At 38.2% G+C, this 27308-nt stretch overlaps 1 protein-coding gene across 4 annotated transcripts; it reads right to left on the bottom strand.

Annotated features, from left to right (window-relative positions):
- Positions 1–297: 297 nt before the first annotated feature.
- scarb1 (scavenger receptor class B, member 1) lies at positions 298–17452 on the bottom strand. 4 transcript variants are annotated; one of them, XM_085358682.1, is made up of 13 exons: positions 17235–17452; positions 13926–14086; positions 11780–11921; positions 11482–11685; positions 11244–11339; positions 11017–11132; positions 10748–10914; positions 9418–9536; positions 5953–6026; positions 5738–5789; positions 5453–5599; positions 3121–3190; positions 580–640 (listed from the first exon to the last, which is right to left on the bottom strand). In XM_085358682.1, exons 1-13 carry the CDS (start codon positions 17352–17354, stop codon positions 636–638), a joined length of 1473 nt encoding a protein of 490 aa, XP_085214808.1. In that variant the 5' UTR covers positions 17355–17452; the 3' UTR covers positions 580–635. The 4 variants fall into 4 exon arrangements, with proteins under 4 accessions (XP_085214806.1, XP_085214805.1, XP_085214808.1 ...); XM_085358681.1 differs by lacking the exon at positions 17235–17452 and adding an exon at positions 15212–15534; XM_085358680.1 differs by lacking the exon at positions 3121–3190 and having other exon boundaries at positions 298–640.
- Between the last annotated feature and the right edge of the window lie 9856 nt (positions 17453–27308).

The raw sequence follows: 27308 nt of genomic DNA on the forward strand, positions 1-27308 counted from the left end.
TAAATGCTTTCATGGCAAAGGTAAGACAGTTCTGTTGGATGGTTCTATTTTGTTTTGTTTTTTTAACTCACCAAAACATTTCTTTCAAGTTACCATATAAATAATCACCACAGTAATTACTGCTGAAGCATAAAATTATGAAATTATAAATTGTTCCATTTCAAATGTGATGATGATCATAACAGGCTCAATGGGTTTAGACTGGCAACTGGAAAGAATAGCCTATTTGTTGTTGTTTTTTGGAAGATTTGAACTAGAGGGGGGAAAAAAAAAAAAAAAAAAAAAGGTGGTTTCCAAATCTTCTCTTGTTCTGTCTTGAGAGACAAAACAGTTTCAACTCATGCAGCCAGAACATAAACACATACTGAGTTATAGAGTTCCATAAATCTTATTCTATATGAAAAGATTACATTATTGCTTTACTTCTTAATATGTATATAAATACACACAATTGCAAAACCACTTGTGACAGTGTTTCAGTTAAATTATACTTGGAGGATGCTGGTAAGTCCACAACAACAGCTGGATGGGCTTATTTGCGCATCATTCAGTTCATGTCATCTTGTAGCAGAGAGTCCCTCTCTTCAGCTGAACTACATTTGATTCCATCCGATAGGTTGCTGTGGTCAGGTTGATTACTCTGTGTTAGGAACAAAATAAAAAAAAAGGTTATTAGTTGAATAATAAAATCACCCTGTGGTCTAGTCATGGCCAACCTGAAAAGGTTAGAAGTTTGATTTATCAACAATTTCGTCAATTGGTTGGATGAAGAAAAAAAGGAAAAAAAAAAAAAAAACTCCATATAAAAGACTTTATAATATCCAGTGGCATTTGAGCAGACACTGTATACATTCAGCCCCAATAACTGGGCAATAAATGACTGCTTAGACTCTTCTGGATAGTCCAAGGCAGCAGTAATATGAAAAGAGTAACCACTGCAACTGCAAAGGGTTAAAACCCCATCTGACAAACACACTGCCATCTATCCAGCTCTCCTCTCCCTTGCCACCTCCTCTAGCTTGGGACAAGCACACTGAGATATTCTGAGGAAACACAAGAAATATATTCTATAATATAATGCAAAATAATAATCCACATCACTGTAGCTGCGGCTACAGTGATGTGGATTATTATTTTGCAAATTGGATAAGGTCAAACATCAATATAATAGTACTAGTACTGGGAAATAAAACAGTGTTAATGAAACTAAGTGTGGTCACATTTTGCATTTTCCTAATCAAAAATTCCAGGAAAAGATTCAAATAAGTAATGTTGGGAAAAACATAATATAAATACTTGATTTTTTATTCCTTTCACTTTCATTAAAGTCACTGTAACACTATAATAAAACACAAATGAAGACATAAAACACATCAAAAATGCCAATAAATACCTTTATGCTCCATAACATTGTGCCATGTACCTGAACAAACACTGGTAGGAACTCCATATCCCTGCACACACTAGATTCACTAATTACAGATTACTTTGAATCTGCCACCTGGTAGCTTGCAGAGTTTCCAGGGTCAAGCTGCCTATCTGACCCTTTAATGAATTTACAAGCAGGTCATATGTCAATCAGTAGTATCCTTTGCTCTTATTGGTAGTTTCTCCAGCATAAATTTCACCTGTAGTCGCTTTAAGTCATTGAACATCATTCACTTTCTACGATCTCCGTTTACCACAAGTTGCTTCCAATAAGTTTTCTGCTTAAGAAAAATCTGTGCCCCCAGTTTGGGACAGACCGCTACAGCCACCCCTGTGGCTGCAGCTGTCTGTAGGAGGTAGAGCAGGTCAGCTGCTGGTTGGAAGGTTGGTTCGACCCCTGGCTCCCCCAGTTTGCATGCCAAATATCTTTGGGCAAGATACTAACCCCGACTTGCTCTCCAATGCATCCATGAATGACAGAAAGCACTGAAAGTATAGATAACAGTGCTTGTGTGAATGGGTGTGTATAGAGCACTTTGAATACTCCTGGAGAGTAGAAAAGTGCTACATAAGGCTACGTCCACACTAATGCATTTTCGTTTGAAAACGCATAGTTTTCTCTCAGTTTTGGCTTCCGTCCACACTGAGACGGCGTTTTCCTCAAGGAAAAACGCAGCGTTTTAGAAACTCTTGAAAACGCATACATTTCAAAATGGAGCTATCCCGTCACAGTGTGGACGCTCGAAAATGCAGACTTTCTAAAAGGATGACGCATTTTAGTCATGTGACCAATTAAACATAGCGGAGGGCATTATACAGCAGTTGTTTTGATTGCTCTCACTTTTGACAGCCCTAAAAAAGATTAATATCAGTTTGTACATGCTCCAGATAGCTTTTTTTTTCTCCAATCCTTTAAATCTCACTCACTTTTGCGCAGGACTGGGATGTAAGCGTTTTCGGCCGTTTCAATGTGGACGCACAACTCTGTGAAAACGACTGAAACGCTAGTGTGGACGAGGAGCATTTTCAGACGAAAACGCCGTTTTCAAATCTATCCGGGCTAGTGTGGACGTAGCCTAAGAATATGTCCATTTACCATCCCCAGCTTCCTGATGACCTTAACACCTTCTACTGCAAATTTCAAAGACAACCATTCACACCTCCCATCTGCTCATACCTGCACAAAAAGACTACCTGCAGCCCTCACACCTCTCTCCTCTGACCCGTTACTTACTAAAGCTCTGTGAGGAGGATGTGTGTTCCCTCTTCCAAAAAAAGAGCTTTAAAGAGTTTAATGACATGCCAAATTTTGGTCCGCATGAACATGCTTAAAACAAGTACAAAGACACACACAGGTTTCTTTACATCTGTAGTTAGTAAGAGACAAAATGGTTACATTGATAGCAAACCTGGTTTAAAAACAAACAATCATTCCTTAAACTAGACCCAGGAAGTATTTTACTGATCAGAATGCAGTAAAAGCCCAAAAAGGTGGTTGTTCATCCATATTGTCATGGTTGAACTGGACGGCTAAATACTCTATCAGTCGAAAACAATAGTTTGAGTTAACTTTTCAGTCTAGGTAGAAAATGTGCTTTTATTGCCAAGGTGTTCTAGGTTTTAAAAAACTCTGAACATAAATGAACAATACTCTTATAGGGTACATGTGTTCACCTGCATGTGTGCACCCACCTGAAGTACTGATACTTTTCTTCTTTGTTTCAAGGCCATGTGAGCCTTTTACTGGCTCTTTCTCGGCTGCCTAAAAGATGACCAAATTGCCTTAAAAAAAAAAATCAGCCAATCCGAAAATTTAAACAGAGAAGGTTGCTAACGGGATTTTGATAGTCATTTGGGTTTTTCATATTAGACTGCTAGAGATTGTGTAGAGAGATAGTGTAAGGATTCATGCAGGGAGTCATTTGAGGTGATAATTTGATTTCCATGCAATTAATCAAAGGGACATGCAGTTGGTTACGTTAGTCTTTTTAAAATGATACTTATGAAAATGGACACTGTCAGCTTGTTTACATGGAAGATTATCATTCTAATTTTATGCAGCATTGAATTATAAATAATAATAATTTAATAAAAACTATCAAATGCAAAGATTTTTTTCAAGATCCAAGTAAAAAAAAAAAAAAGTAGGTTGTAAAATCAAAACCATAGTATTCGTATCAGAGAACCTCAAACCAATAATGTTTCAAGAAATTTGGATTGTTAACACGATTATATTCAGTGTGTACTTTCATGCTAATAACAAAAACCTGAAAGCAGGAAATCTCTCCAATTTCAGGATATAAACCACACATATTTTCCCCTCCACTCTAATCAGTCTTTAAAAACTCCAAAAAATGAATTCAGTTACTACAGTTTAAATCAAATAATCATTTGATCTGGCAAAACAATTTAGGTTTGAATGAGTGAAAGGTTTTACACACCCCAACATTCTTGATAAATGTGGAGCTCAGTGAAACATTTAAGTTAGACCGCTGCAAAATAAATAAAAATTAATTAATTAACAACAACAACATAAAAAATTAAGTTTGATATTAACAGCTGCCACTACTCACTTAATAACTTCTCAGTAAGTACACTTTGGCTCAAACAAAAGTTTTGGGGCCAGTGTTGCTACTACCTTCTTGACTCTCATAAGCCTAGTGACAATTTTCATACCTTAACAAAATGGGAAAACAATTATCTAAACTGTTAAATGTAAAATAAGAAATAAATACTTACATACAATATATGAAGAAATTGGGGGGGCTTGCCATTAATGATAATTTATACTGACAGTTGAATAGTAAGATAACACTGCCATGTCTACATTTAATTGGCAAGCAAAAAATAAATATTAGCTTAGTATAAATGGCTGCAGCTTTATATCTGGCAATACAATACCTACCTTTTCATGTGCGATCAAATCCAAAAACTACTTGTTTTTGCTTTTGTTATTAAAAAAAACAAGACAATATAACATGATGACTCAACAAGACTTTTTTCCTTATGCTTTCATCACGATTGGACTACTGTAATTCACTGTTTACATGTCTAAACAAAAACTCCCTGGAGCGTCTGCAGATTGTCCAAAATGCTGCAGCAAGGCTTCTGACAAAAACATCGAAATACTCTCATGTAACACCATTGCTTATACAGCTGCACTGGCTCCCCGTTGAATTCAGAGTCCATTTTAAGATTCTGGTTCTGACATTTAAGGCTCTTCAAGAACAAGCACCAGCGTACATCATTGAACTTTTACAGCCCTATGGCCCCTAGTAGGTCCCTGAGGTCTTGTGATCAGGGCCTACTTGTTATGCAGTATACAAGACTGAAAACCAAGGGTGATAGAGCTTTTGCTACTGTGGCCGCCAGACTGTGGAATTCTCTTCCTCAGAACTTAAGATCTGCAGACTCAGTGATTACTTTTAAAAAAACAGCTAAAAACACATCTTTTTAAAATTGCATTTTTTTTAACTTTTGACTGTTTGCTTTATACCTTGTGAAGCACTTTGTGATCTTTTATCTAGAAATGTGCTATATATAAAAAAAATAAAAAAAAATTTACTTACTTACTGACAAGCACTACCGTTTACTGTGCCACACCTAATTAAGCCATAGCGGATATTTTGCATGGCATTAGTTTGAAGATCAACAGACCGTAATACTAATAATGTGATGGAGGTTACCACAGTAACATGACCCGATGTCGAGTCAGTCGGGGCGCGCGGGGGAGGGGGGGTTAGATACCAAGTTAATGATTCTGTCACATGAATGCAAGGAAAGGAGCAGAAGTGAGTGCAACTGATCGAGATACTTTATTAATTACTACCAATTTACCTTTTTCTCTGTTTATTTACTTATTGACTAATTTACAAATTTTAATCCTGAAACTCAATGAGAGCAGCTTCAGGGCATGCTTCCCTACTCCTTTTCTTTCATTGGTGTAGGGAAGAAAAAAACCCAAAATGCAACGTGCAGTTAAACAAGATAACATGCTGGCCTGAATCCTGTGTGGCAGCTTTACCTTCACTTTGCGATACACTACAGCAGCGATGATGATGGTTGCCAGACCAAGCCCTATGAGGATGTACTGTAGGTATTCCAAAACAGTAGGTAGAACAACCAAGTTTGTACGGAACGTATTGACGATTGGGCCATCAATATATCCGTTCTGAAGAGGATAAATAAAACACTTACAACATTTTAATCCACACAGAACCATTCTGTAGAATTTTAATCTGTTTGTGCAAAAAAATTGCAGAAGAATAGATGTAAAGACACTACATCATCTATATCATTAATAACTCACCTCCTCAAACCAGATCATAGGCATCACCACATCAGAAATCTTTCCAGTTTCACTAGAAGGACAAGGACATTCAACTTTACACTCCAAGGTTACATAGCAAATGGTAAGAAAGGCAGGAAATATCCAAGACCCTTTCATATTTAATGGTCACAACATATAAAACAATACATGACAATGTCTCTGGCGTGATAGTAGTTAAGGGAATAGTTCTTTACGTAATTCCTGAGACTTTTTTCATGTAGAGGTTGAGCTGCAGGCGGATGGACACATTCAGAGGGACACCCGTTTGCTGCAAAAAGACAACAAAAATATACAGATCTCACACTGGGAATAAAAAAGGAGGGAAGTATACCTCAAACACCATAAATGTGCTGGAACATGCAAATCTCCAGGTAGCAATTAAAGATATGGTCACATAATTTTAACAATAAACTCAAGGAGGAAATGTTCTGTTTGACTGGTTCATCTGAGGGAGGATGCACATAACTGCTGTTCACTTTTAGCTTCATATTATTTATTTTTTTATCTCTACAAAATGGCCTCAAGTGATTTTAACTTTAAAAGCTTTGCCGAACTCAATGTGGGTGAGCCTACAAGCCATTTCCAGTACAGGACATTTTGCATAGTAACCTGAAGCTGAAAGCAACCATTTACTTTTTGAACCCACAGGAAATTACATGTAGCCTGGGCACAGACTTGCTTTACTCTACATGAAAAGACGTGCTTGAAAGGAGAAAACATGTCTGCTACACTTTAAAAAAAATCCATAGTTCTATACACACTGAAAAAAGTCTCCTCACTAAAAGAAGTGTAATACAATTAGCTCAACAGCACAGCTGACAGATTGCAGTGATTTGTAGCGAATCAGCTTTGAAAAGCAAAATAAATAAATAAATATGGTCCAGCTTTTCTATTACATTTTGTGAGTTAGCTAAACTTTTAAAATATTTTAATCTACTGCTGTACACAATTCTCTCATCTTTTATTGACATTTTTTTCCAAGAGGTTTTAGCTCAATGTGTCCATAAAACAAACTACAAAGTTCACTTCCAGACATGTGGCTCTGATAAAAAGTTAATATGGGCTGAAGGCAGGAGAAAGACGACAGCTGAGGATAGACAATAGGAATGCAGCTGTTGGCAGAGCCAAAACAGAACAGAAGATCTAAAAGAAAAATGTGCATAATATACATGTATGACAGAAATGAGTGCCATACATTTTATTGTAATGCTCAAGTTATAGTGTCAAGTCAAGTGTCTCATGTAACATTACTTTGGTAAAAATACCACACACGAGTTCCCTATCATTTCCTTGATATTTCATGTCAGCACAAACTAAATGTACCAAAAAGATTCAAATTTCTGGCACTGAGAGAAAGAGAAGAAAACTAAGATAAAACCAGTGTCCTCAGTGCCATGTTCAAGAGTCAGGATACTTGGCTCTATCGTATGATAGAGCCATAAAAATCCCAAGCCATCTGATGTTTCTTAATTATTAACTTAAGTGTGAATGTTGCCCTGCTGAAATCCACTGAACATCTTGTGAGCTTTTATCCGGACAGTAAAAACTCTTTCACTATCAATACTGACTTTTTATTGGCATCATAGAACGTTTTTAATAACCCTTTAACTGACAAACAACAGCAGTTATACAGGAATAGCCCAATTTCCAATTACCTTATCTTAATAAGGCGCTATATAAATACAGGCCATTTACCATTTACCATTTAATGACCGTTATAGAAAAAAGACTGTATTAGGAATTCAAGAACAAACTGTACCAGTGGTGGTGTTTTAGCAAACTCAACATTTAACATTAGCAATAAAGGTTAAAGGCAATGCAATTTTTAAAAGTTGATTATAATAACTTAATGCGGAAATGACTTCAAATGTAAAAATGTGTACATCTTTTCATAATGAATGAAATACAAATCTGATTTGCAAAAATCTCTCATCAGTAATAAAAAAGAAAAACATACTTTTTTAAAGTGAAAACATGCTTTAGAGTTAGTTTTATTAAATGCTCTTTTTTTTATTGTAAACTATTAAGTCATTTTCTTACAAAATTATAAAAAACAATATTTTCTAATAAGGAAGAGTTCAATTATGTCTTTGATTAAAATGTAATCAGCATCAGCAAATGGTGACAAATGCAAATTATCTAATGAATCCATCAAATTGAGCAAAACCTCGCAAATCATGAGAATCACTCAGCAGTGAAAATGCAGACTTCAAGCTCTTGCAGACTTCTTTGCCTGTCAATATACTGTTAATTGTTTTTTCATTAAGATATTTTAATAAATAACTTTTTGTATGTTTATCAAATCACTATCTTTGCTCTTAAATAACATGGGGCCTTAAGTAAAGAGTGACTCTTCACAGGTGCAGTATTGCCTTTCCCGATCTACTTTACCAGTAAACCGCAGTCTTAGCCCAGAAGATGGCCTATAAATGTCTTTGTTCTTATATAAATTCATCTTTAGATGAAGAAAGTACCGTTTCTTGTTTTCAAAACTTACACTCTTAGTCACAACAAAAAAAAACTAAACACTATACTTAATGGAACCCCATGCCGACTGATGTCCCTTTATCATTAACTCGATATCAACGTGGGCTTGATGGAATTGACTGAACAATGTTGTAAGGTTTAATCTATGAAGCAAAAATCATTTCTGTATCAACTGAGATTTTTTTCTTTTATTGAAGCAATAGATAACATGGAGAAATAATCAAATTTCCAATTACCTTATCACAACCACAGCTATCACTAAAAACGCTGCATGTGATTTTTACACAGGGAATATCTTTTTAGTCTTATCAGTCATTGGCTTTTTCTGTACTGTAGCACACAGGTTACTGCGTGACTGTACAGTAATAAAACTACATATCAATTTTCCTATTGCTTTACCATCCAGAAAAATAAACATTAACTTTAAACCTCATCCCCTTAGCTTACCGCTTTATCACTGCTATTTTGCATTAGTGATGACTGAATGATTGCAATGTGATAAGGAATCTAACTTTAAGTGTTTGAGGAAGACTGAGAAGGTGACAGACTTGGTCTTGTATTGTAGAAAAGAACAAAAACAGTTGGATGTAAGTGATAATGGTACGATACAACCTTTAACTAAATTCTTCCACAAATTTGCCATCAGGATGGCCTCTTATAGGTCAAAATGCACCCTACATGCTTCTCTCTGTGCCATAAAACTTGACAAATAACAGAAGGTCTATGATATGCAAGAGTCCAGCTACACTCATGATCACAGCAGGTTTCAAGGACAATGGGGCTGACTTCTAATATCCTTACAACAATATTGCAGACTAATGACATTCATTTTAAATATAAGCCAGTTACAAAATGTTACACACTTTTCATTGATCACAAATGCACTTTCACTTGCGAGTCTTGCAAGTGGGTCTGTTCCAAAATAAAATCAAATTTAAAAAGAGTTGCAGCTTAAGTTGGAGTCTTCACAGTAACATGAAAGCATAAATTAAGTATATACCATTTCTAATAAGCAATGGGAAGAGATGCGTTTAAAAAACAGAACAAAGAGAAACAAAAAAAAGCCCACAAATAACTACTGCATCAATAGAAAACATTGCTAACCTATGAGCTTTGAATCAAAATTATGATGACCAACTGTACACACTGTGGTGTGTGTGCTGTATACTCACTGGGTGAATGTCTATGAAGAGGCCGTGCTTCTCCTCACTGGGATTAAGACCCTGCACGTAGTCCAGCAGCACAGGATCAGCATTAAAGAAGTGAGGATGAGAGATGAAGACTGGAGAGTCTAAAATGTTCAAAGAATGGCAACATTAATCAACTGGCCCATTGAGGGAAAAAAAAAAAAAAAAAAAAAGTACACTCACAACTCATGGCTTGTTGGCAATCCCTGCCATGTCTCTAAGATCGCATTGGTTTAGTTAAGGATGTTTTCACACCTGTGGAAAGGTTAGGCATTTTCATGCAATGCCTAACCTTGCATGAAAATGCTTGAAATTGCTCCAATTGTTGAGAACCACCGGAAAAAGCCGGCTCACATGGTTGTAACACTGTTTTGAAGCACAGCAGAACGATTAGCTTTAGCCCCTTTTCCATTAGTACCTGTTCTTATCGACTATTTTCAACTACAATCGAGTACCACCGAATGTGCGTGGCCATCATAATAGCAACGCAGCTGAGTGTCCTGCGATATAATGAGTATGTGACATAAAGGCTACAACGAAGGTGGATGTGAAGGCAACTATATACACCTGCTGCTAGATCAGATTCCGGGACCACAGCGTTGTTTTTGGTAGCCATTTCCCTTGTTGCCTCGGGTTTCAAAACTGGCAGTTTTTATTTTTGTGGACAAAAAATAAATAAATTTTTGCGTTCTTTTTAAAATTCTATCTTTAAGAATTTTATTACCAAGAGCCTGTGAAAAAAAATAAAAAAAAATAACATAAATTGTTCCAGAAATTTCTTTAGATGAATCTATGAAAAACTCCAAAAGGTCTAGCATTTTTATCAGTGCATAGTTTTGTGCCATCAAGGTGATTCACAAAGTGGTATTAACTGAAAAGTTAATAAGCCTTGGCATACTAACTTGAGTGTAGTGAGTTCCTATAAAGGAAACTGGACAGGCAGAGGACAAAATAAGAAAAAAAATATCAGGGTTTAAAAAAAAAAAAAAAAAAAAAGACTCGACAGCAGACAATCATTATCTGAAAGTCATGCCCCCATGAAATAGGGGAGGAAAATCCAGCAAAGACCTTACATGGGACCTAAGAAATACATCTGGACCATGAGCTGTCTGAAAATCAGTGGCAACAGGTTTCATGGAATGATGAATCTAAATTTGGGATTTCAACACCCCAGACTTCAAAAACTATTGTACACATTTTATTTATTTTTTTCAAAATATAAAGAAATGGGTAGTGGTAGGTCTTTCTAATAACCTCTGGGAATGCTGTGATGGACTGAATATTTATTTCGCCTACACTGATCATCATTACTCACTGTGGCGGCAACTGCTAACATTGAGGAGTCCAGACTGTCTACAGGGGCAGAAGCCTTCATTGGGAGCATAATCCGTCCCATTGGCAAAAAGGGTCTTGGGTGCAACATATCGATATAGAGGGATTCCGTTCATCTCTCCAGGACGCTGATAAACCAGCTCCATAGACCTGGAAAAACAATGGGTAAATATATGAAGGAATAATGGGAGAGGCAGAACTGAGGGAAAAAAAAAAAAAAAAAAAAAAGTACAATTCTGCAAAGCATTTTACCTGCACGCGTCAGGGCTGTAGAAAGGCAAAGTGCTCTCTTTCGTCATGAAAGGAGGCCACATCTGCCCAGCTGTTCCATTGATCATGTTAGACTGAGCAGTCCTCCAGTATGGCAGCTATCACCAAAGAGAAAGAGGCCAGTTACAGTGTGAAAAATAAAATGGTGTGAGGGGAAGGAAAACAAAAACAAAAAACAACAGCAACAAAACAATCTGCTGGCATCATACCTCAGTCAGACCATTCCAAGAGTCGACTCTGTGGACTTTTCTAATGTCATCTTTTCCAGTAAAGACTGTGAACAGGCCAGTGTTGGAGTTGTTGAACTAAAGAAAGCATAAAAGGCAGACACCTTTCTTTACCTGCTCAAAGAAATTTCATGCAAGAGACAAATCTGTTCCTTAAACTGAACCTATTATGCTCATAGTAATCAGATAGAGAGGATAACGAAGCATTTCTAATACTTACTTCTGAAAAGAGGCCAAATTTTCCTGATGTGGGAATCATTCCTGGCAGGTATTGATTTAGAAAATCCACTAGTCCACTGTCATAACCCCACATAAGCTCCCCTACAGGCTTGGTCAGGAAGGGACCTTCTTTAAAAGTTTTAAAGGTTGCACTCATCATGAGGCGCAGTACATAGGGCAAGTTTTCCATCATCACTGATGCACCCTAAAATTACAGAAGCCACAGGCTGTGAAAAAGCAGAAAACTGAGGAAATTATTGAACCAATCAAGAAGTGAGGAGGTGGCAACAATGTCTTACCAACACCAACATGTTTGGAATTGTGACAACATCAGACTCGTTCCCAGCAGACATGGAGGGCTCGAAGTGGTACTGTCTGTATTCCCTGTAGGACACTGTACCGTTGGGATGGAATGTAATGTTTTCCTTCTGACACTGCTTTCTGGAAGAAAGGTAATATGTCCACTCAAAACCTGTGCTTCAAGTCCACCTCTGTACACACATCTTAAGGGTTTAATGCAGGGGTCCCCAATCTCAGTCCACGAGGGCCGGTGTCCCTGCAGGTTTTAGATGTCTCCTTGATCCATCACAGCTGATTTAAATGGATAAATTACCTTCTCAACATGTCTTGAAGTTCTCCAGAGGCCTGGTAATGAACTAATCATGTGATTCAGGTGTGTTGACCCAGGGTGAAATCTAAAACCTGCAGGGACACCGGCCCTCGTGGACTGAGATTGGGGACCCCTGGTTTAATGGATTCAGTTATCCTTACGAGAAAGTCAAAAATTGACAGACCTTAAAACATCAGACACAAAAAAGAAAACAAACCATAAAAAATAAAAAGCTCTTCTGGTGTCTCAGGTTGTTGCAGCCAAATCATTTTAATTTATTTCTGGAATGTCCTGATAGTTGTTTTCAATAGAAAAGTCTGAAGTGGTCTACCATTTGCAACCTCTCTCCTTTAAATAAGAATCACATCCTTCCAGAATGCTTCCTCTCCCCCCCCCTCCCTTTCAAATCCCAAAAGGTGAACACATGCTCTTGTGGACATGACCAAAACTTATGACAGTGAGCATGTTTCAGTCCAATTACAATATGTAAAAAAAAAAAAAAAAACAAGTTTAGCCATATATTTTAAAAAAAATTAATTCTTAAACACCTTTTGGACGGATATAAATTGTAGCTCACGCTTATAACACTTGTTTAAAATTGTTTACACTTCTACTTCTAAAATTAGTTTTCACTTCTACGTTCTAGGTTTAGAAGAAAAAAAAATTAAGTTTTGGTTAAATTGGGTTAGGCTTAAGTTTAATGTTATCTGTTATACTGATAAATGGCATTTAACGAGATCTGTAGGTGGCAATAGTTGCAATTAATATCGAACCACCGATTCGTCAACCAGTTTCTTAAAGGGCAAAAAGGAGCAAAAATTGATTATTTAAGATGAAGTTGTAAAAGAGATCCTGTTGCAATCTAAAACAAAATTTTTTATTTTATTTTTTTATTTTATTTTTTTTTTTAAATTGTAGCAAAGGATGTAAACTCCTAGAACAGTAATAAGTCTGTAGAAAGCAGTTAAGCAGTCACTATTAATGACATTAATAATACATTTCTTTTGCTGGTGTCTTTAAAAACACTCAAGGTCTACTTAATGCACAAAATTAACAATATCATGAATTAGTAAAATAGCTAGAAAGATTTAAAATCCAGAAACAATGCACAAAACATGAACAGCTGGAGCACTGACTGAGTCTAGTTTCATAATAACCTGTACAACAACCTTCGACCCAGCGTCATCTAGCCACCGTACACTATGCTATCATGATCATAGTCAAGGGCGATCGTGGCTCAAGAGTTGGAAGTTCGCCTTGTAATTGGAAGGTTGCCGGTTCGAGCCCCGGCTTGGACAGCCTCGGTCGTTGTGTCCTTGGGCAAGACACTTCACCCATTGCCTACTGGTGGTGGTCAGAGGGCCCGGTGGTGCCAGTGTCCGGCAGCCTCGCCTCTGTCAGTGCGCCCCAGGGTGGCTGTGGCTACAATGTAGCTTGCCATCACCAGTGTGTGAATGTGTGTGTGAATGGGTGGATGACTGGATGTGTAAAGCGCTTTGGGGTCCTTACGGACTAGAAAAGCGCTATACAAATACAGATCATTTACTTAGCTCCAGTTTACCAATGAAGTTCCTTCCAGTAAAATGGATCTTTAATTCTTTTATATTTTTTATAAACAGGAGCTTTCTGGGACATACAGAGTATTATACCATTAATAAAATTTCTAATTTATTAATAAAATTATTAATTTTATGAATCTAACTTTATTACAAAAAAATAAGTCCATTTGGAGTTTTACTGGAGCAAACTTTATTGAAGTTTAAGTATCCAACAATTTAAAGTTTTTAACTGATAGTTAAGGTTGAGCACAAGTCCTCAGGAGTCAAATTGTGTACCTGTAAACATAAGGTCCTCTCTGTTCCACCATCGGCTTTTCTCCTTTCAGTATCTCAGCAGGATTGAGGACATTGAAGAAGTAGACTGACATAAAGAACGGCACAGGGATGTCTTTCCACATGGTGTATGTGAGATCATTCTTTGGATCAATTACTGTGTGCTGATGTGAAAGAGAGGAAAAAAACAAAAGCAAAAGAATGAGCATTTTCGTCATTAAGGTTTTTATACATTTTCACAAACTAATAGAGAAAAAAAAAAACTAAATTCAAGGGGACACCTTCAAATTGCTTTCTTATTTTATTTTATTTACCTAAAAGGTCCCAAATCCTGAGATTGTGGTTCATCATCTTAAAAGTTACACAACATTATATTTCATTCTAATTTTAATCTATTATTTACATTTAGGTTTTTGTTATAGTCACAAATGTTCCTACAAATATGATATGAATCTATTCCTTTTAAGAATACTTCTTTGTGGTGCTCCTTATGCAATTACTAAATTGAGCACATTGAGTGATTAGTTAGAAAGTAAAAACACTATGTAACTATGCTTTCTGGATTTTTCTATGTGAAAAATGAAAATAAAATTATTAAATACATCCAGTCTTTGATAGTGCAGTACAGTTCAAACACCTGGTATGTAGAAATGCTATATTTCTCACCATGTTTATGTTTTGTAGCCTCATATTTAGCTCAAACAGGGTAGGATGACAGCGTGTCTGCATGTGCCCTAACTACAAAGTTCAACTCAAAAGGGAACCAACTACAACTTAAAGAGTTCGCTGCTAACGGGAAAAAGCAGCACTGTGAACTGACAACAGAAATAAAGCAAACTAAGGAAGTAGGCAATACTTTTGCACGTATTTTTTCCTGTTCTGCATATTATTTAAATAATAATATTACTTGTATCGTTTTACTGGGATATATTGAGTGAAAGGAAAGTTGAAAAACCTCCGCCTGTTGTGATTTTTAATATGGAAATAAATGACATTACCAATAACAGTTTAGTTAGTTAATCAAATCATTTTACTAACATTGGACATGCTTGACTCTTTAAAAGCCTCAGAAAGTTTTTCCGGAGCTATTAGCATTGTTACTTAATCTGACTACATGCATTTACTGATTAGCTTATCTGCACGCGCCTGTTATCATTTACTGGTTAACTCTGGAGGGTCTTTGAAGTACTTAAGTCCTCGGGTACGATTAAAGGTGAATCTTGCTTGACTCAGCACATACAAGCACATGTGTAAAACATGCTAACTATCCGTGTCAGGACGTTTCTTACCTTTACTATTTGGTCGTCGATGACTAATGGCACCACAAAACACATAATTGTGCCGAAAAGCACCATCAGCACACCTGCCACTATGAATCCAATAGCAACTTTAGGTCGTTTAATTGCCATATTGACAGGCTGTCAGTGAGTCTTCGTAGCTTTGTTTTGTCCGTGTCCGCACTTTTTGTCGGTAAAGATAAACGGAGTCAGCTTAATGACTCCACCAGTCTCGGCATGAAACAAAACTTATAATTAAACGTACATTCCTCTGAGATCTCTGCGGGTCTCTCATCTCTCTAATCGATGATGTTCTGACCTGCTTTTATTGTCGCTGTATTTGCGCTGTTTGACACGCCTACCGAGGATTCTGGGAAATGGAGTTCCCGCTCTCTATATCGGGCCATAAGTAAAAGCTTAAGTAATTGCCCGATCTTTCAAGATATCTCCCAAGTGGCAAGAGCTTTTGGTATGCTGTAGGCATAGTGTATTCTTAAATTTACTTTAGTATTAAAGGAGGAAAATAGGAAAGGGCTCAGAAATGAGCAGAGCTCCTGTAACAGGCTGCCACACAAGAGGGGCGCCGGAAGTAACCATATTATTGTACCATTCAAGTCCAATTTCAAAGACAGTCTGTGGTTACATACTTTTATTCTGATTTATTTGATATTCTTCAAGGAAAAATATTTTTGCCACCTTTCATCTATAATTCTACTTTAATTTTAAAAGTTTAATATTCAGATCAAGTATTGCATTTGGGGATTTTTTTTATTAACCAAACTCAGGACCTTCCTGCTGTGAGGCAACAGGGTGCTATGGCTTATGGCTTATCCTGAATATTAAGCAGCGTCGGGCCTGGACAGCACATGGATGGGATACCGCACGGGAATACCAGATGCTGTTTTTATGTGTTAGGCTGGCAACCTGTGCAGAGTGTACCCTGCTTCTCGCCCTATGGAAGCTGGGACAGGCCCGACCCTGACCTGAGTTGGATAAGCGGAAGAGAATGGATGAATGGATGGTCTATAAAAGCTCACATGAGGTTCAATCTCCTGCCAAAAAGATTTCTGCCTCATTTAGATAAAGCAGTGCATGGGTCCAGATATAAGAACGTGTTTGAAGCAGTTTTTAAGAACACTTAAGAGCCTCCTTTGTTTCGTTTTCAGAGGTTTTACTGGAAATATCATTGCATCTAGATAAGATAAGATAAGATAAGATAAGATAAGATAAGACTTTATTGATCCCACGGCGGGGAAATTTGTGCGCTACCTCAGCTCAGGTACAAATAGCAGGAGAAAAATACAAAAATACAAATAAAATACAAACAAATACAAAATAAGGAGGATGATACACTATATACAACGGTAGCATACACAGTATGTGATTATGGATAGAGGGTTCTGGAAATATGCAAGAAATTTAACTCTTCTACTGCTATGTAAGTAATAGATATCTATAAGTATCTATAAGTATAGACATGTATACGCACACAGACACACACACATGTACACACTAAATATACATATGTATACATATACATACACATATACCTGCACATATGTGTATCTAAAATAGATAACTGTAGTCTGGACATGTGAACATTCAGCTAACAGATCAGAAGTCAGTGCCATGATGTCTGCAACCTTCATGCTTGGAATCATTGGTTCATCATTGGTGAAACATTGGTATTTTATTTTTTTGTTAAATAAAATGTTAATAGGAGTAAACAGACTACATATGCAAATACCTGACACAATAAATATGTAGTCAAAGACAAGTGCTCTTTGTAGATGATAGATAAGCTATTTAAACACTCCATATACAATAAGATGGTTGCTATACCTGCAAATGTCAACCTGAATGAGTCTAACTAACTTTTGTGATGAAGCTTTGCCTTTATGCAAAATAAAGAAAAACAAGAATTTATATTCGCTTAAGCAAAAGAAAAAAGACAAAGAAATTAAAATGGAACAGGAAATAAACAGAGCACCCTGATTATAAAACTCTGAAGTATTCACATAACGATAATACTTACCTTCACAACTTGGTTGCTTATTACTGTTGGTCCCACAATTACAGAAATTGCCCCAAAAATCAAAGTCAGACCGCCTGCCACTATAAATCCAACAGCTACTTTGGATTTATTGATGGCCATGGTTGCTTCTTAGCAATGATCAGTGGTGTCTGATAATAAAAGAAGACACTGTTTTGCTCCTCTTGCCTCTGAGTCTGCAAGCCAACAGGCTGAATGAGTGTGTCGTGTTTTAAAGCCGAGCCACTGGTAGTGATGTATTCAAAGGAAATAGCAGTTGAGTGAACAGCTTGAGTTTATTCTCCGCAGACCCCACCCCTCCTTGTATATGCACATCTTCACTACTTTAAGAGAACTACAAAAAATATATGGAAAAAAATGCAAAAAATACCGTGCATCCCAAAAGTATTGACAGCACTTCACATTCCACATTTTTCCATGTTGCAGCCTTGTTCCAAAATAGTTTAAATCCATTTCACCTCACAATTCTGCAAAAAATACTCTACCCTAGTGACAAATGAAAAAAGTTGAAGTTTGTAATTCTTGCAATTTTATTAAAAAGAAAAGAATATATAACATGTTAAATGGACTGGTTCCCATATACTACTTTACTATGACATCTGAGCACTCAAAGTGCAACTTGCCTCATACATACTTACACATACAATACTCTTTTTTCTGTGTGTTTTCTACATAAGTTCTTTCTATCTAACATTCACACACACATTCATACGCTGATGAACACATAGGAGAGCAATTTGGGGTTAGTATGTTGCCCAAGGATATTAGACTGGAGCAACCAGGGATTGACCAGCTACAGCCACCCCTAACATGTACATAAGTATTCAAAGCCTAGGCTCATTGCTAGCACCTTTGGCAGCAATTACAGCAACAAGTATTTTTTGAGTATGATGCTTCAAGTTTGGCACACCTATTTTTGGGCAGTTTCTCACATTCTTTTTTGTAGCACTTGTCAAGCAAGCTCCATCAAGTTGGATGGAGGGCACTGGTTTTCAGATTTCTCCTGATATGTTAAATCAGGTTCAAGTCTAGCATCTGGCTTGGCCACTCAAGGACATTCACAGAGTGGTCCCAAAGCCACTCCTTTGTTATCTTGGCTATGTGGGATCATTGTCCTGTTGGAATATAACCCTTTGCCTTAGTCCAAGCGCTCTGGAGCAAGTTGTATCAAGCATAATGCTATGCATTGCTGCATTCATCTTTCCCCTCATCGTTCCTGCTGCTGAAAAACATTCCCAAGGCATAATGCTGCTGTGCTTGGTTTCCTTCAGGCATGACGTTTGGTATTCAGGTCAAAGAGTTCAATGTTTGGTTCATCAGACCAGAGAATTTTGTTTCTTATGTCTAAGAGCCTTTCAGGTTCCTTTAGGCAAACTCCAGGCAGGCTGTCGTGTACCTTGTATTTCAGTTCAATTAAATTTTACTTACATAGCACCAAATCACAATAACACTCACCTCAAAGTGCTTTTACTGAGGAGCTACATCATCCATTGATGGATAACGTAAAACGATGTGCTCATTGGGACCCTCAATGCTGCAGAATTTTTTCTGTACCCTTCCCCAGATCTGTGCCTTGATACAAACCTGTCCTGGACATCTACAGGCAATTCTTTGGGCTTCATGGCTTGGTTAGTCCTTTGACATGCACTGTCATCTGATGGACCAGTTTATGCCTTTCCAAATGATGTCAAGTCAACTGAAATTACCAGAGATGGATGTTAGATTTGTATTGTTGATTGTCATTTATGCTTAGAAATATTTACTTATATATGCTTAGAGTTTTGTAATTAGTTGTAGATTGGTAGAGGTTTTGATCCTTGATAGTCTGCAAACTTTGTGTGTATTAGACAGCACTTTGGGAGCATGAGAGGTCATACCGTGTCTTATTGTTTTATGGTAGGATTAACGTAGTTGCGTCTGTTCTAGTCTAAGTGCTCTTTGTTTAGATGAACTGCAGGACTTCCTCACCGTGTTATCTAGGATGAACCATCTAGGGGGAGGGGGAGGCTACCCTCTTCCTGACCAAGGATGTTTGACCCTTTGATCAGCAGTCCACACACACACACACACACACACACACACACACACACACACACACACACACACACACACACACAGGCAAGGTACTCTTTGTGTGTATGTAGACGTCATATGTTAATGAACTTATGCATATTCATGTAACCTCAATAAAAGAACAGTGGTACGGGAGAACGGACGAGAGCAACTGGGGTCAAGCGAAGGAACGGTGCCTGTCCGGTTCTCTCCCGTGCACGAGAAACATGAAGAAGCTTGCCTACTTGTGTCTTGCTTTGCAGTGTAATTATATTGTCTTCAACGTTCCAGCGGATGGGTTCAAGCTACAAACCTATCATTAATTGGTCCTTCGAGAGCCGGAGCCCTGGAATCGCATTCACCGAGGGGAGGAGGGACACGCTGAAAGACTGACGTCAGCCAGGAAGTTCCTGTGGATTCGCTGTCTGTCTTTTCTCCTCGATGAATGGCGATCGGCGGGATTCGATGCTGATATTACACGCTAAGCAACACCAAGTAAGTTTACAGAGGCCGACTCTATAACCGTGTCGTTGTGCAGTCTCCGCCACTTTGTGAGGCGTTGAGAAGTTCGCTGCTTTGTGGAGCGAAACCCGGGTTCCTTGCTACTGTGTGCAGCAAGAGGTTCCTTACCGCTTTGTGGGGTAAGAGGTTCCTTACCGCTTTGTGGGGTAAGAGGTTCCTCGCTACTTTGTGCAGCGAGAGGTGAGTTCTCCGCCACTTTGTGAGGCGTTGAGAGGTTCCGCGGGGTCCAGATTGTGCTGGACAGTAGGCCTATTTTGTGTTGTTGTCATTGTCGTCGTTGTTGTTGTTGTTGTTGTTGTGTGAGTGTGTGCGGAGCAGAACATGTGGTCTGTGACACCGACTGCTGTTGTTATCATGGGTTTCTAAGCAACCAAGAGTGAGTCGGAGGGAGACAGACGTTTGTGCTGGACTTTGCTCCTGGCAGCACAAAGTATTTATGTAAAAAAGAGAGAGAGCGATGACTCCTTAGCTGCGCGGGTTCACGCGAGCGCGGTCACGCGGACCTGAGCCGTGCGGTTAATCGCAGGCTTATAAATGGAAGAGATTCAAATGTTAGAAGTTTTCAGAAAACACACCAGCCTTGAAGAGCGTGTGGAGAAGGCCAGTCCACAGCACTTAAGATATGCTCTGGTGAATGGCTTTCCCCCCACCCCTTGCTGACACAATGTTTATTCTTTAGCTTGCCCTGATCGACAACAGCCTGTGTGCCAGACCATAGATTTAATTTAGGTGGATAGTTGTTAAAAGTAATCTACATTAAGCTTGTGGTTGCTCAAATTCAGTACAATGACATATGAGGTGAAGTGTTATAGATAAATATTTAAGCTAATGAAGTGCATAGAGGCACTTGACCTGTGTGAAAGACTGTCGTCTTATTATGAGCCATTGTTGAGATATACAGCACACCTGTGAAAACAACTAATATGCTGAACCCTATATGAAACATCTAAAAGTACGTGATGGAGAAGCTGTATTGAATATGAAAGTGTAAGACTTTGCCGCTGTGGGAAGAGCATGCAACTACTGTGTGATGTTGCGTTGCGTTTTTTTCTTTTTCTTCTGAGCTGATGAGCAAGCTACACATTATCAGATCAAGAGCTGTCTGAGAACTACTCAAAGAGAGGGAAACAGAGCTAGGATAACTGTGATAACTGGAGTGTGCAGCGTTTCCATGAGCAGTTTTCCTGCATCTTGACTTGTGTGTAGAGTGTTCATAACATCAGCATCATGTTTTTGTTTATTTGTTTGTTGGGTTGAAAAATAGTTAAATAAACTGGTGATCATATTTACGGATCACCATGGCACATATCATCAGCCATGTGATTTATTTTTGCAGATGACAAAGTGAGTGTGAATGTGTCTGACGTCACAGTGTTTTTGTGCGCTGTGTAAAAGTAATTGCCTTTGATTGTGAGTGAGAGCGGTGATTCTGCAGGTCACCAGCTATTGTAACGAAAAAAAAGAAAAAAAAAGAGTGAAAAAGAAAAATCATAGGAAAAAGGTTTTGTGTTGATCAGCCAAAAACAACTACAATTTCATTTTCTGCTTTTAAGAAAAGACTTGTTGCAGTGATTTGTGTGATTAGCCGTTTTATTTACAAATATTAAACCTATGCAAGTGGTGCACCCATGTTCAGATGAGGCTTTGATGGCCTATAAGTGAAGTTCACTGAACTAAAGAATGTGGTTTGATGATTGTTGACATACTCTCCAAATAGTTTGTCTTCCTAGCAAGGAAATACAGGTGCAGCAGTAATCTCCTGAGAAATCTTCAGAGGCCCAGTGAGAAGCGCATAGCTGACAGGACCAGGCAGTGGTTGAGGTCAAAGGTCAAGCTGGTTGGGGCCCATCATGAGATCAGACCTTGGAGCCACAGCAAGGACCATTTTAACTGCCTGCAAAATAGCGAGAGACCCTCCTGGATTTATCAGAGCCACTGCAAGAGGTCGAGGGCCCAGGAAACCCCGGCACCCTCAAGACAGCACAATAGAGAAATCTCACACTTGGTTGTTTCAGTGGTGAGGGGGGAGTGCTGATTGAGCCCCCGTAGGGTAAGCTCGCACTTCAACCTCCAGCCTCTGATCAACTCTAGGGCAACCAAGTGCGAGGCGTGACGGACCTGTGTGCGACCAGGACCCTCTTGGTTACCTTGACTACGACGCTCATCCTTATAGGACCCCAGCTGGTGCCGGAAACAGCTGAACCAGGAGGAAGGCAGAGGAGATGGACACATGACAACTCTCACCTAAGAGAGACAGATCCAGCAGGCCCAAAATCAGGACTATGCATGACGAGAAGGAGTGCCTGAGAGGATCGTCCACAGGATGGGAGCTGAGGCCAGGAGAGAGGCTTCAGGAGGATCAGAGATCATCTTCAGCACAGCAGACATCACACAGAGAGCTGTGCTACTGAGCTTCCAGGAGATCAAGAGGAGACTTCCCACAGCAAGATTTTAAATAAAATGAAAGATTCAATATTGACGCTGAGAAAGACAATTAAGGTGTACGACGTGCTCTGCCTTAAATCTTCAGCAGCGTTGGGATATGAAAACTCGAGGGATGAGGGCTCCATCGACAGCGCAGAAGGAGTTCGAGGATGACATCATGATTCTGTGAAAAGCACAGGAACCAGAAGCTATGGTGGTGATGACAGCAATTTCCTATGAACATCATCTAATGCTGTGCCACTGTACTGTGCATACGATGACACTCTGAAGGCTGCTGGGATCATAACAGCAGTAAGATGACGGAACCCAGCACCCTTTCCACAGAGAGCTTTTTCTGCAGAGCGTGGACAATGGCAGAGTCATAAATATCCCCCTCACAAGACGAAGGTCTGAAGTCAGGTGATGGGGGCTGGTAAGAGGCCATAAAACTGGAGTGCTGAGAGGTCTGCAGCTTGGAAATAGCTGAGACCCATGTTGACGAACAACAAAACCAACTGGTATGTTTGAATGTCTATTCTACATACATTTGGACTCTGGTCCTATGGACAGTGATGGAAACAACTGGAAGAGACATTCATGACGCCCTGCAGAGCTTAAACCACTCTGCAGAGAGACATGTGATGTGCACACCCGGAGGAAGCATCACCAAGCTGGGATGTTTTTGAAAATGTTATCTTCTTATTTTCACTATTAAATTAACAATTTCTTTGTTTGCTCATAGGATGCAGTTTGCCATGAGATGAGATCAATGAGGAATGGGATAACTGCTAATACATTTGTTGAACTGTGTACCTTTTCAGTAATTTAGGGTGATTTGACGTATGCTGAGTATAAAAATGTTTGCATTGAAACTGTCAGACATGAGGTATTCATACCTGGGAACTTTTCAAGCATAAAGGTCAAAAAGGGGGGAAATGTTAGATTTGTATTGTTGATTGTCATTTATGCTTAGAAATATTTACTTATATATGCTTAGAGTTTTGTAATTAGTTGTAGATTGGTAGAGGTTTTGATCCTTGATAGTCTGCAAACTTTGTGTGTATTAGACAGCACTTTGGGAGCATGAGAGGTCATACCGTGTCTTATTGTTTTATGGTAGGATTAACGTAGTTGCGTCTGTTCTAGTCTAAGTGCTCTTTGTTTAGATGAACTGCAGGACTTCCTCACCGTGTTATCTAGGATGAACCATCTAGGGGGAGGGGGAGGCTACCCTCTTCCTGACCAAGGATGTTTGACCCTTTGATCAGCAGTCCACACACACACACACACACACACACACACACACACAGGCAAGGTACTCTTTGTGTGTATGTAGACGTCATATGTTAATGAACTTATGCATATTCATGTAACCTCAATAAAAGAACAGTGGTACGGGAGAACGGACGAGAGCAACTGGGGTCAAGCGAAGGAACGGTGCCTGTCCGGTTCTCTCCCGTGCACGAGAAACATGAAGAAGCTTGCCTACTTGTGTCTTGCTTTGCAGTGTAATTATATTGCCTTCAACGTTCCAGCGGATGGGTTCAAGCTACAAACCTATCAATGGACTCCAATCAAGTTGTAGAAACATCGGACAGATGATTCAACACGTTCTCACTCCCAAAGCGTAACATTTTACGCTAGGTGATTAGTGGAATCAGGATGCACCTGAGCTTAATTCTTAGTATCATGGAAAAGGCTGTGAATACTTATGTACTTTTTAGAATACTTTTTTGGTTTGTTTATTAAATAAACATATTTATTAAATGAGTTTTTAAGCAAACATTTTCACGTTGTCCCTATGGCGTACTGTGTCTAATATTTTAAGGTTACAATTAATTTAATCCATTTTGGAATAACGCTGTAATATGACAAAATGTGGAACAAATGAAGCGCTGTGAATACTTTCCGGATGCACTGTATGTAAAAGATACATGGTCATCGGTTTTTGGTTCCTGAAGTCCATTTGTCAAGCTCAAGTTGACTTTTATTGCTCTTGCCATGCTGGTGCTTTGAGAATGGACATGAAGAGCAGTCAGACTGTGAAACTGATACTGCTTATGTTATCACAGGCTTGTCAGTCTCATTATTAGGTATAATCTGTTTTATCTTCCTTTCTGACTCTGATGGGGGACACTAATTTACGTGTCAACCAGCTAGCAAATGTAAGTGTTAACGTTTAACTTTATTATGGAAGTGTTGTAGTTTTATTACAATAAAATAGCCAGAATGATAATTTTATATTGGAAGTAAAAGAATTTTATAGCAGCAAACTACAACAAAGGTGTAACTCTTCAAGGTGTAACTCTTAGTGTGCTTCTGGAAAAATTAAGAATTTGGATGAGGAAATGACTAAAGACCTCACACTTAACAAATTGATAGTTCAGGGTTGTTTCACCAGATATCTTGTGGAAAACATCTGGAACGTCCATCATTCCATTTTCTTTATCCAACTCAGGGTCGCAGGGTGGCTGGAACCTATCCCAGCCACCATAGGGCGATAGGCAGGATACACCCTGGACAGGTTGTCAGAGTGTCACAGGGCTATCAGGAACTTATAAATAAATAAATAAATAAAACAATTGGTATGGGAAAGGGAAATGGAAGTAATTAAAGATTGAGGAAGACATTTGAACAGGATGCAAAACCCATTGAAGAGGTATTACAAAAGATGGTGCTCAAATACTGAAATGAAATGTCACAGATACACATGAAAAACAGGATAGAAGTTATTGTCTTATTGTTATTGTTTAAGGGCTTTTTATATTAAGAAGTCACTTAAACAATTAATTCTTATATTATTGAGGATGTGTCTTTTAAGGTCACTTCTGAATAGGCAGTACTTGTATGTGGAAATGTTCTTTAAGAGGAGGAAACAGGATTGGGCAGTGTTTCTGAGATTACAGCTATTGTTCAAAACCAACTATCCGGTTATTTTTCTTCTGACATACAGTTTAAAAGATACAAGGCCACTTCTGAGAGTACATTTCCAGTTTGGAAGACCTAGTTAAAATAAAAAGGATAAGAAAAAGCTCTTTTAGTTTTTGCTTGCCATTATAATTAAAGTTGCCTCACTTTAGAATCAGATATTCTTTTTCCAAAATATATTTCATTTCAACAAAATAATTTCGACAACTTCTTGATACAGACAGAAAGACAGGTTACATGCAGGCATCAACACAAGGCTCTTTGAACAAGACCAGTAATGTCATGTGGCTGCAACAATTATAACAATATTATAATATACTACTACTACTACTACTACTACTACTACTACTAATAATAATAATAATAATAATAATAATAATAATAATAATAATAATATACACCTCAAGTGTAAATAAATTTGTTTACATTCATAAAACATTGTCAGTTAATGAAGCACCTGTACTTGAATTTATGTATTTCTTTTAATTGAGTCTCTTTAACATTGTATTTGTTGTCTGATGTGAAAGTGCTGTGTTATTTGTTGATGAACAGGCGCAACTCTCACTTCATTTTCTTAAAGACAAACAACTAGATTTAGTTGGAAACAATATATGTATGACCGCCGACACTCTGAGGCAGTCGTACAACTGTTGACTGCCTAAAAGGCCCTGAAGGATTAAAGTGTGTCTCCCTGACCCCATATTTGACATTTGACCGCACTAAAAAATAACTGAATCTCACCTTTATTTTATCTAAAACACAATAATATTTTTACCACTGCACCATCATTTACAACACGGAGTATGAATGGCTTGAGATGTACTATGAAAAACTGTGCCGTTTTAAAAATGTATTTCACTTTTTTTCACATTAATTGTACTGTAAATACATGTGTGTTCCACACAGCTCACACTAACTTTAAAAAGGCAGATCGCACTGCAATGTCAGGATATGAAACATTTTAGTTGTGACATTCAATGCTGGTCATCCATTTTTTTTATGGATTTGGTAAATTTGGATGATAAAGACGTTCTCTCTTCCTGAGGAGACACATGATGTCTTCATACATAATGAAGGGAAAAAAGGCCAGACAGCCACAGACCACAACAGCTCCTCATCTGACTACGCTGTGAAATCTGTTGTCCTCATTTAACATTTCACAGGCAGGAATTGTATTCTTGCCTCATTCCTCACTAAACTTACTAAACTAAGCGTTTCCTCACATGCCTTCCATCCCAAATGCTGATGGTGTCTTTTAATAGAAGGAAGTTTCGAAAAAGATGCTTTGAGCTTCCCTAAAACATCATGTGTTTGCAATGTGATTTGTGTGTATTGCTGACGTAACCATTATGGCTAATATCTGTCATTATAATGTTTTATTTTTCCTCATATTGCTCAGTTTTTGATACCCACAGTTTTTGATATTTCACAGATATTTCATCCCATTCATCTCTGTTGCAGTGGCATCTATTTGGACATAGAGTCATTTCTCTTTCTCTTTTTGTTTTTTCTTCTTCTTTTTGGCACACAAATAATGTGTTTCCAGTTAGTCATTATTTTCTCTTATTGTAACACAAAAACGAACAAATTAAAAGCTCATATTTTTATCCTGTGTGATACTTTAAGTAGATATACAGCAACAGTTTTCTGACAGCAGGTGTAATTTGCTCAGCACTGAACAGTCTGAGGAGTTACAGCAGGTTAAACTCAGCACCGGGGATCTTTGCAGGAACACGTCAGTGCCATACAGCGCCATCTGTGTCGGTGAGCGGGAGCGTTCCCGCTTCTACACAGAGACCGTGTTGCACTGACACCGCCTCCACCCACGTCCATGCAGTCTTGTTCTTTCAGCCTCTGTGTCGTGCAAACTTCTATAGAGATATTTATTCTTCAGATGTGTCTGTCGATACAAAGTACTGTAACATAGGATGTCTGATTTTATGTTCTGGAGCCTAAAAATCAAGTATACTTCACAAGTATGTATCCACCTGCCACTCCAATGTTTTTGTCAGAGAAATTAAATATATTTTTGTTTCGCATTTTAAGCCAAAAGAGTCTTGGGAGTTCAGGGTGTTTTAAGTGGAAAATGCCAATTAATTATATGGAAATTTTTATCCTGTGTTTGGCTGC

This window comes from Diplotaxodon limnothrissa, linkage group LG7, assembly GCF_057381915.1.
Source record: "Diplotaxodon limnothrissa isolate DT_005_m linkage group LG7, D_limnothrissa_male_GT1.1, whole genome shotgun sequence".
NCBI lineage: Eukaryota > Metazoa > Chordata > Actinopteri > Cichliformes > Cichlidae > Diplotaxodon > Diplotaxodon limnothrissa.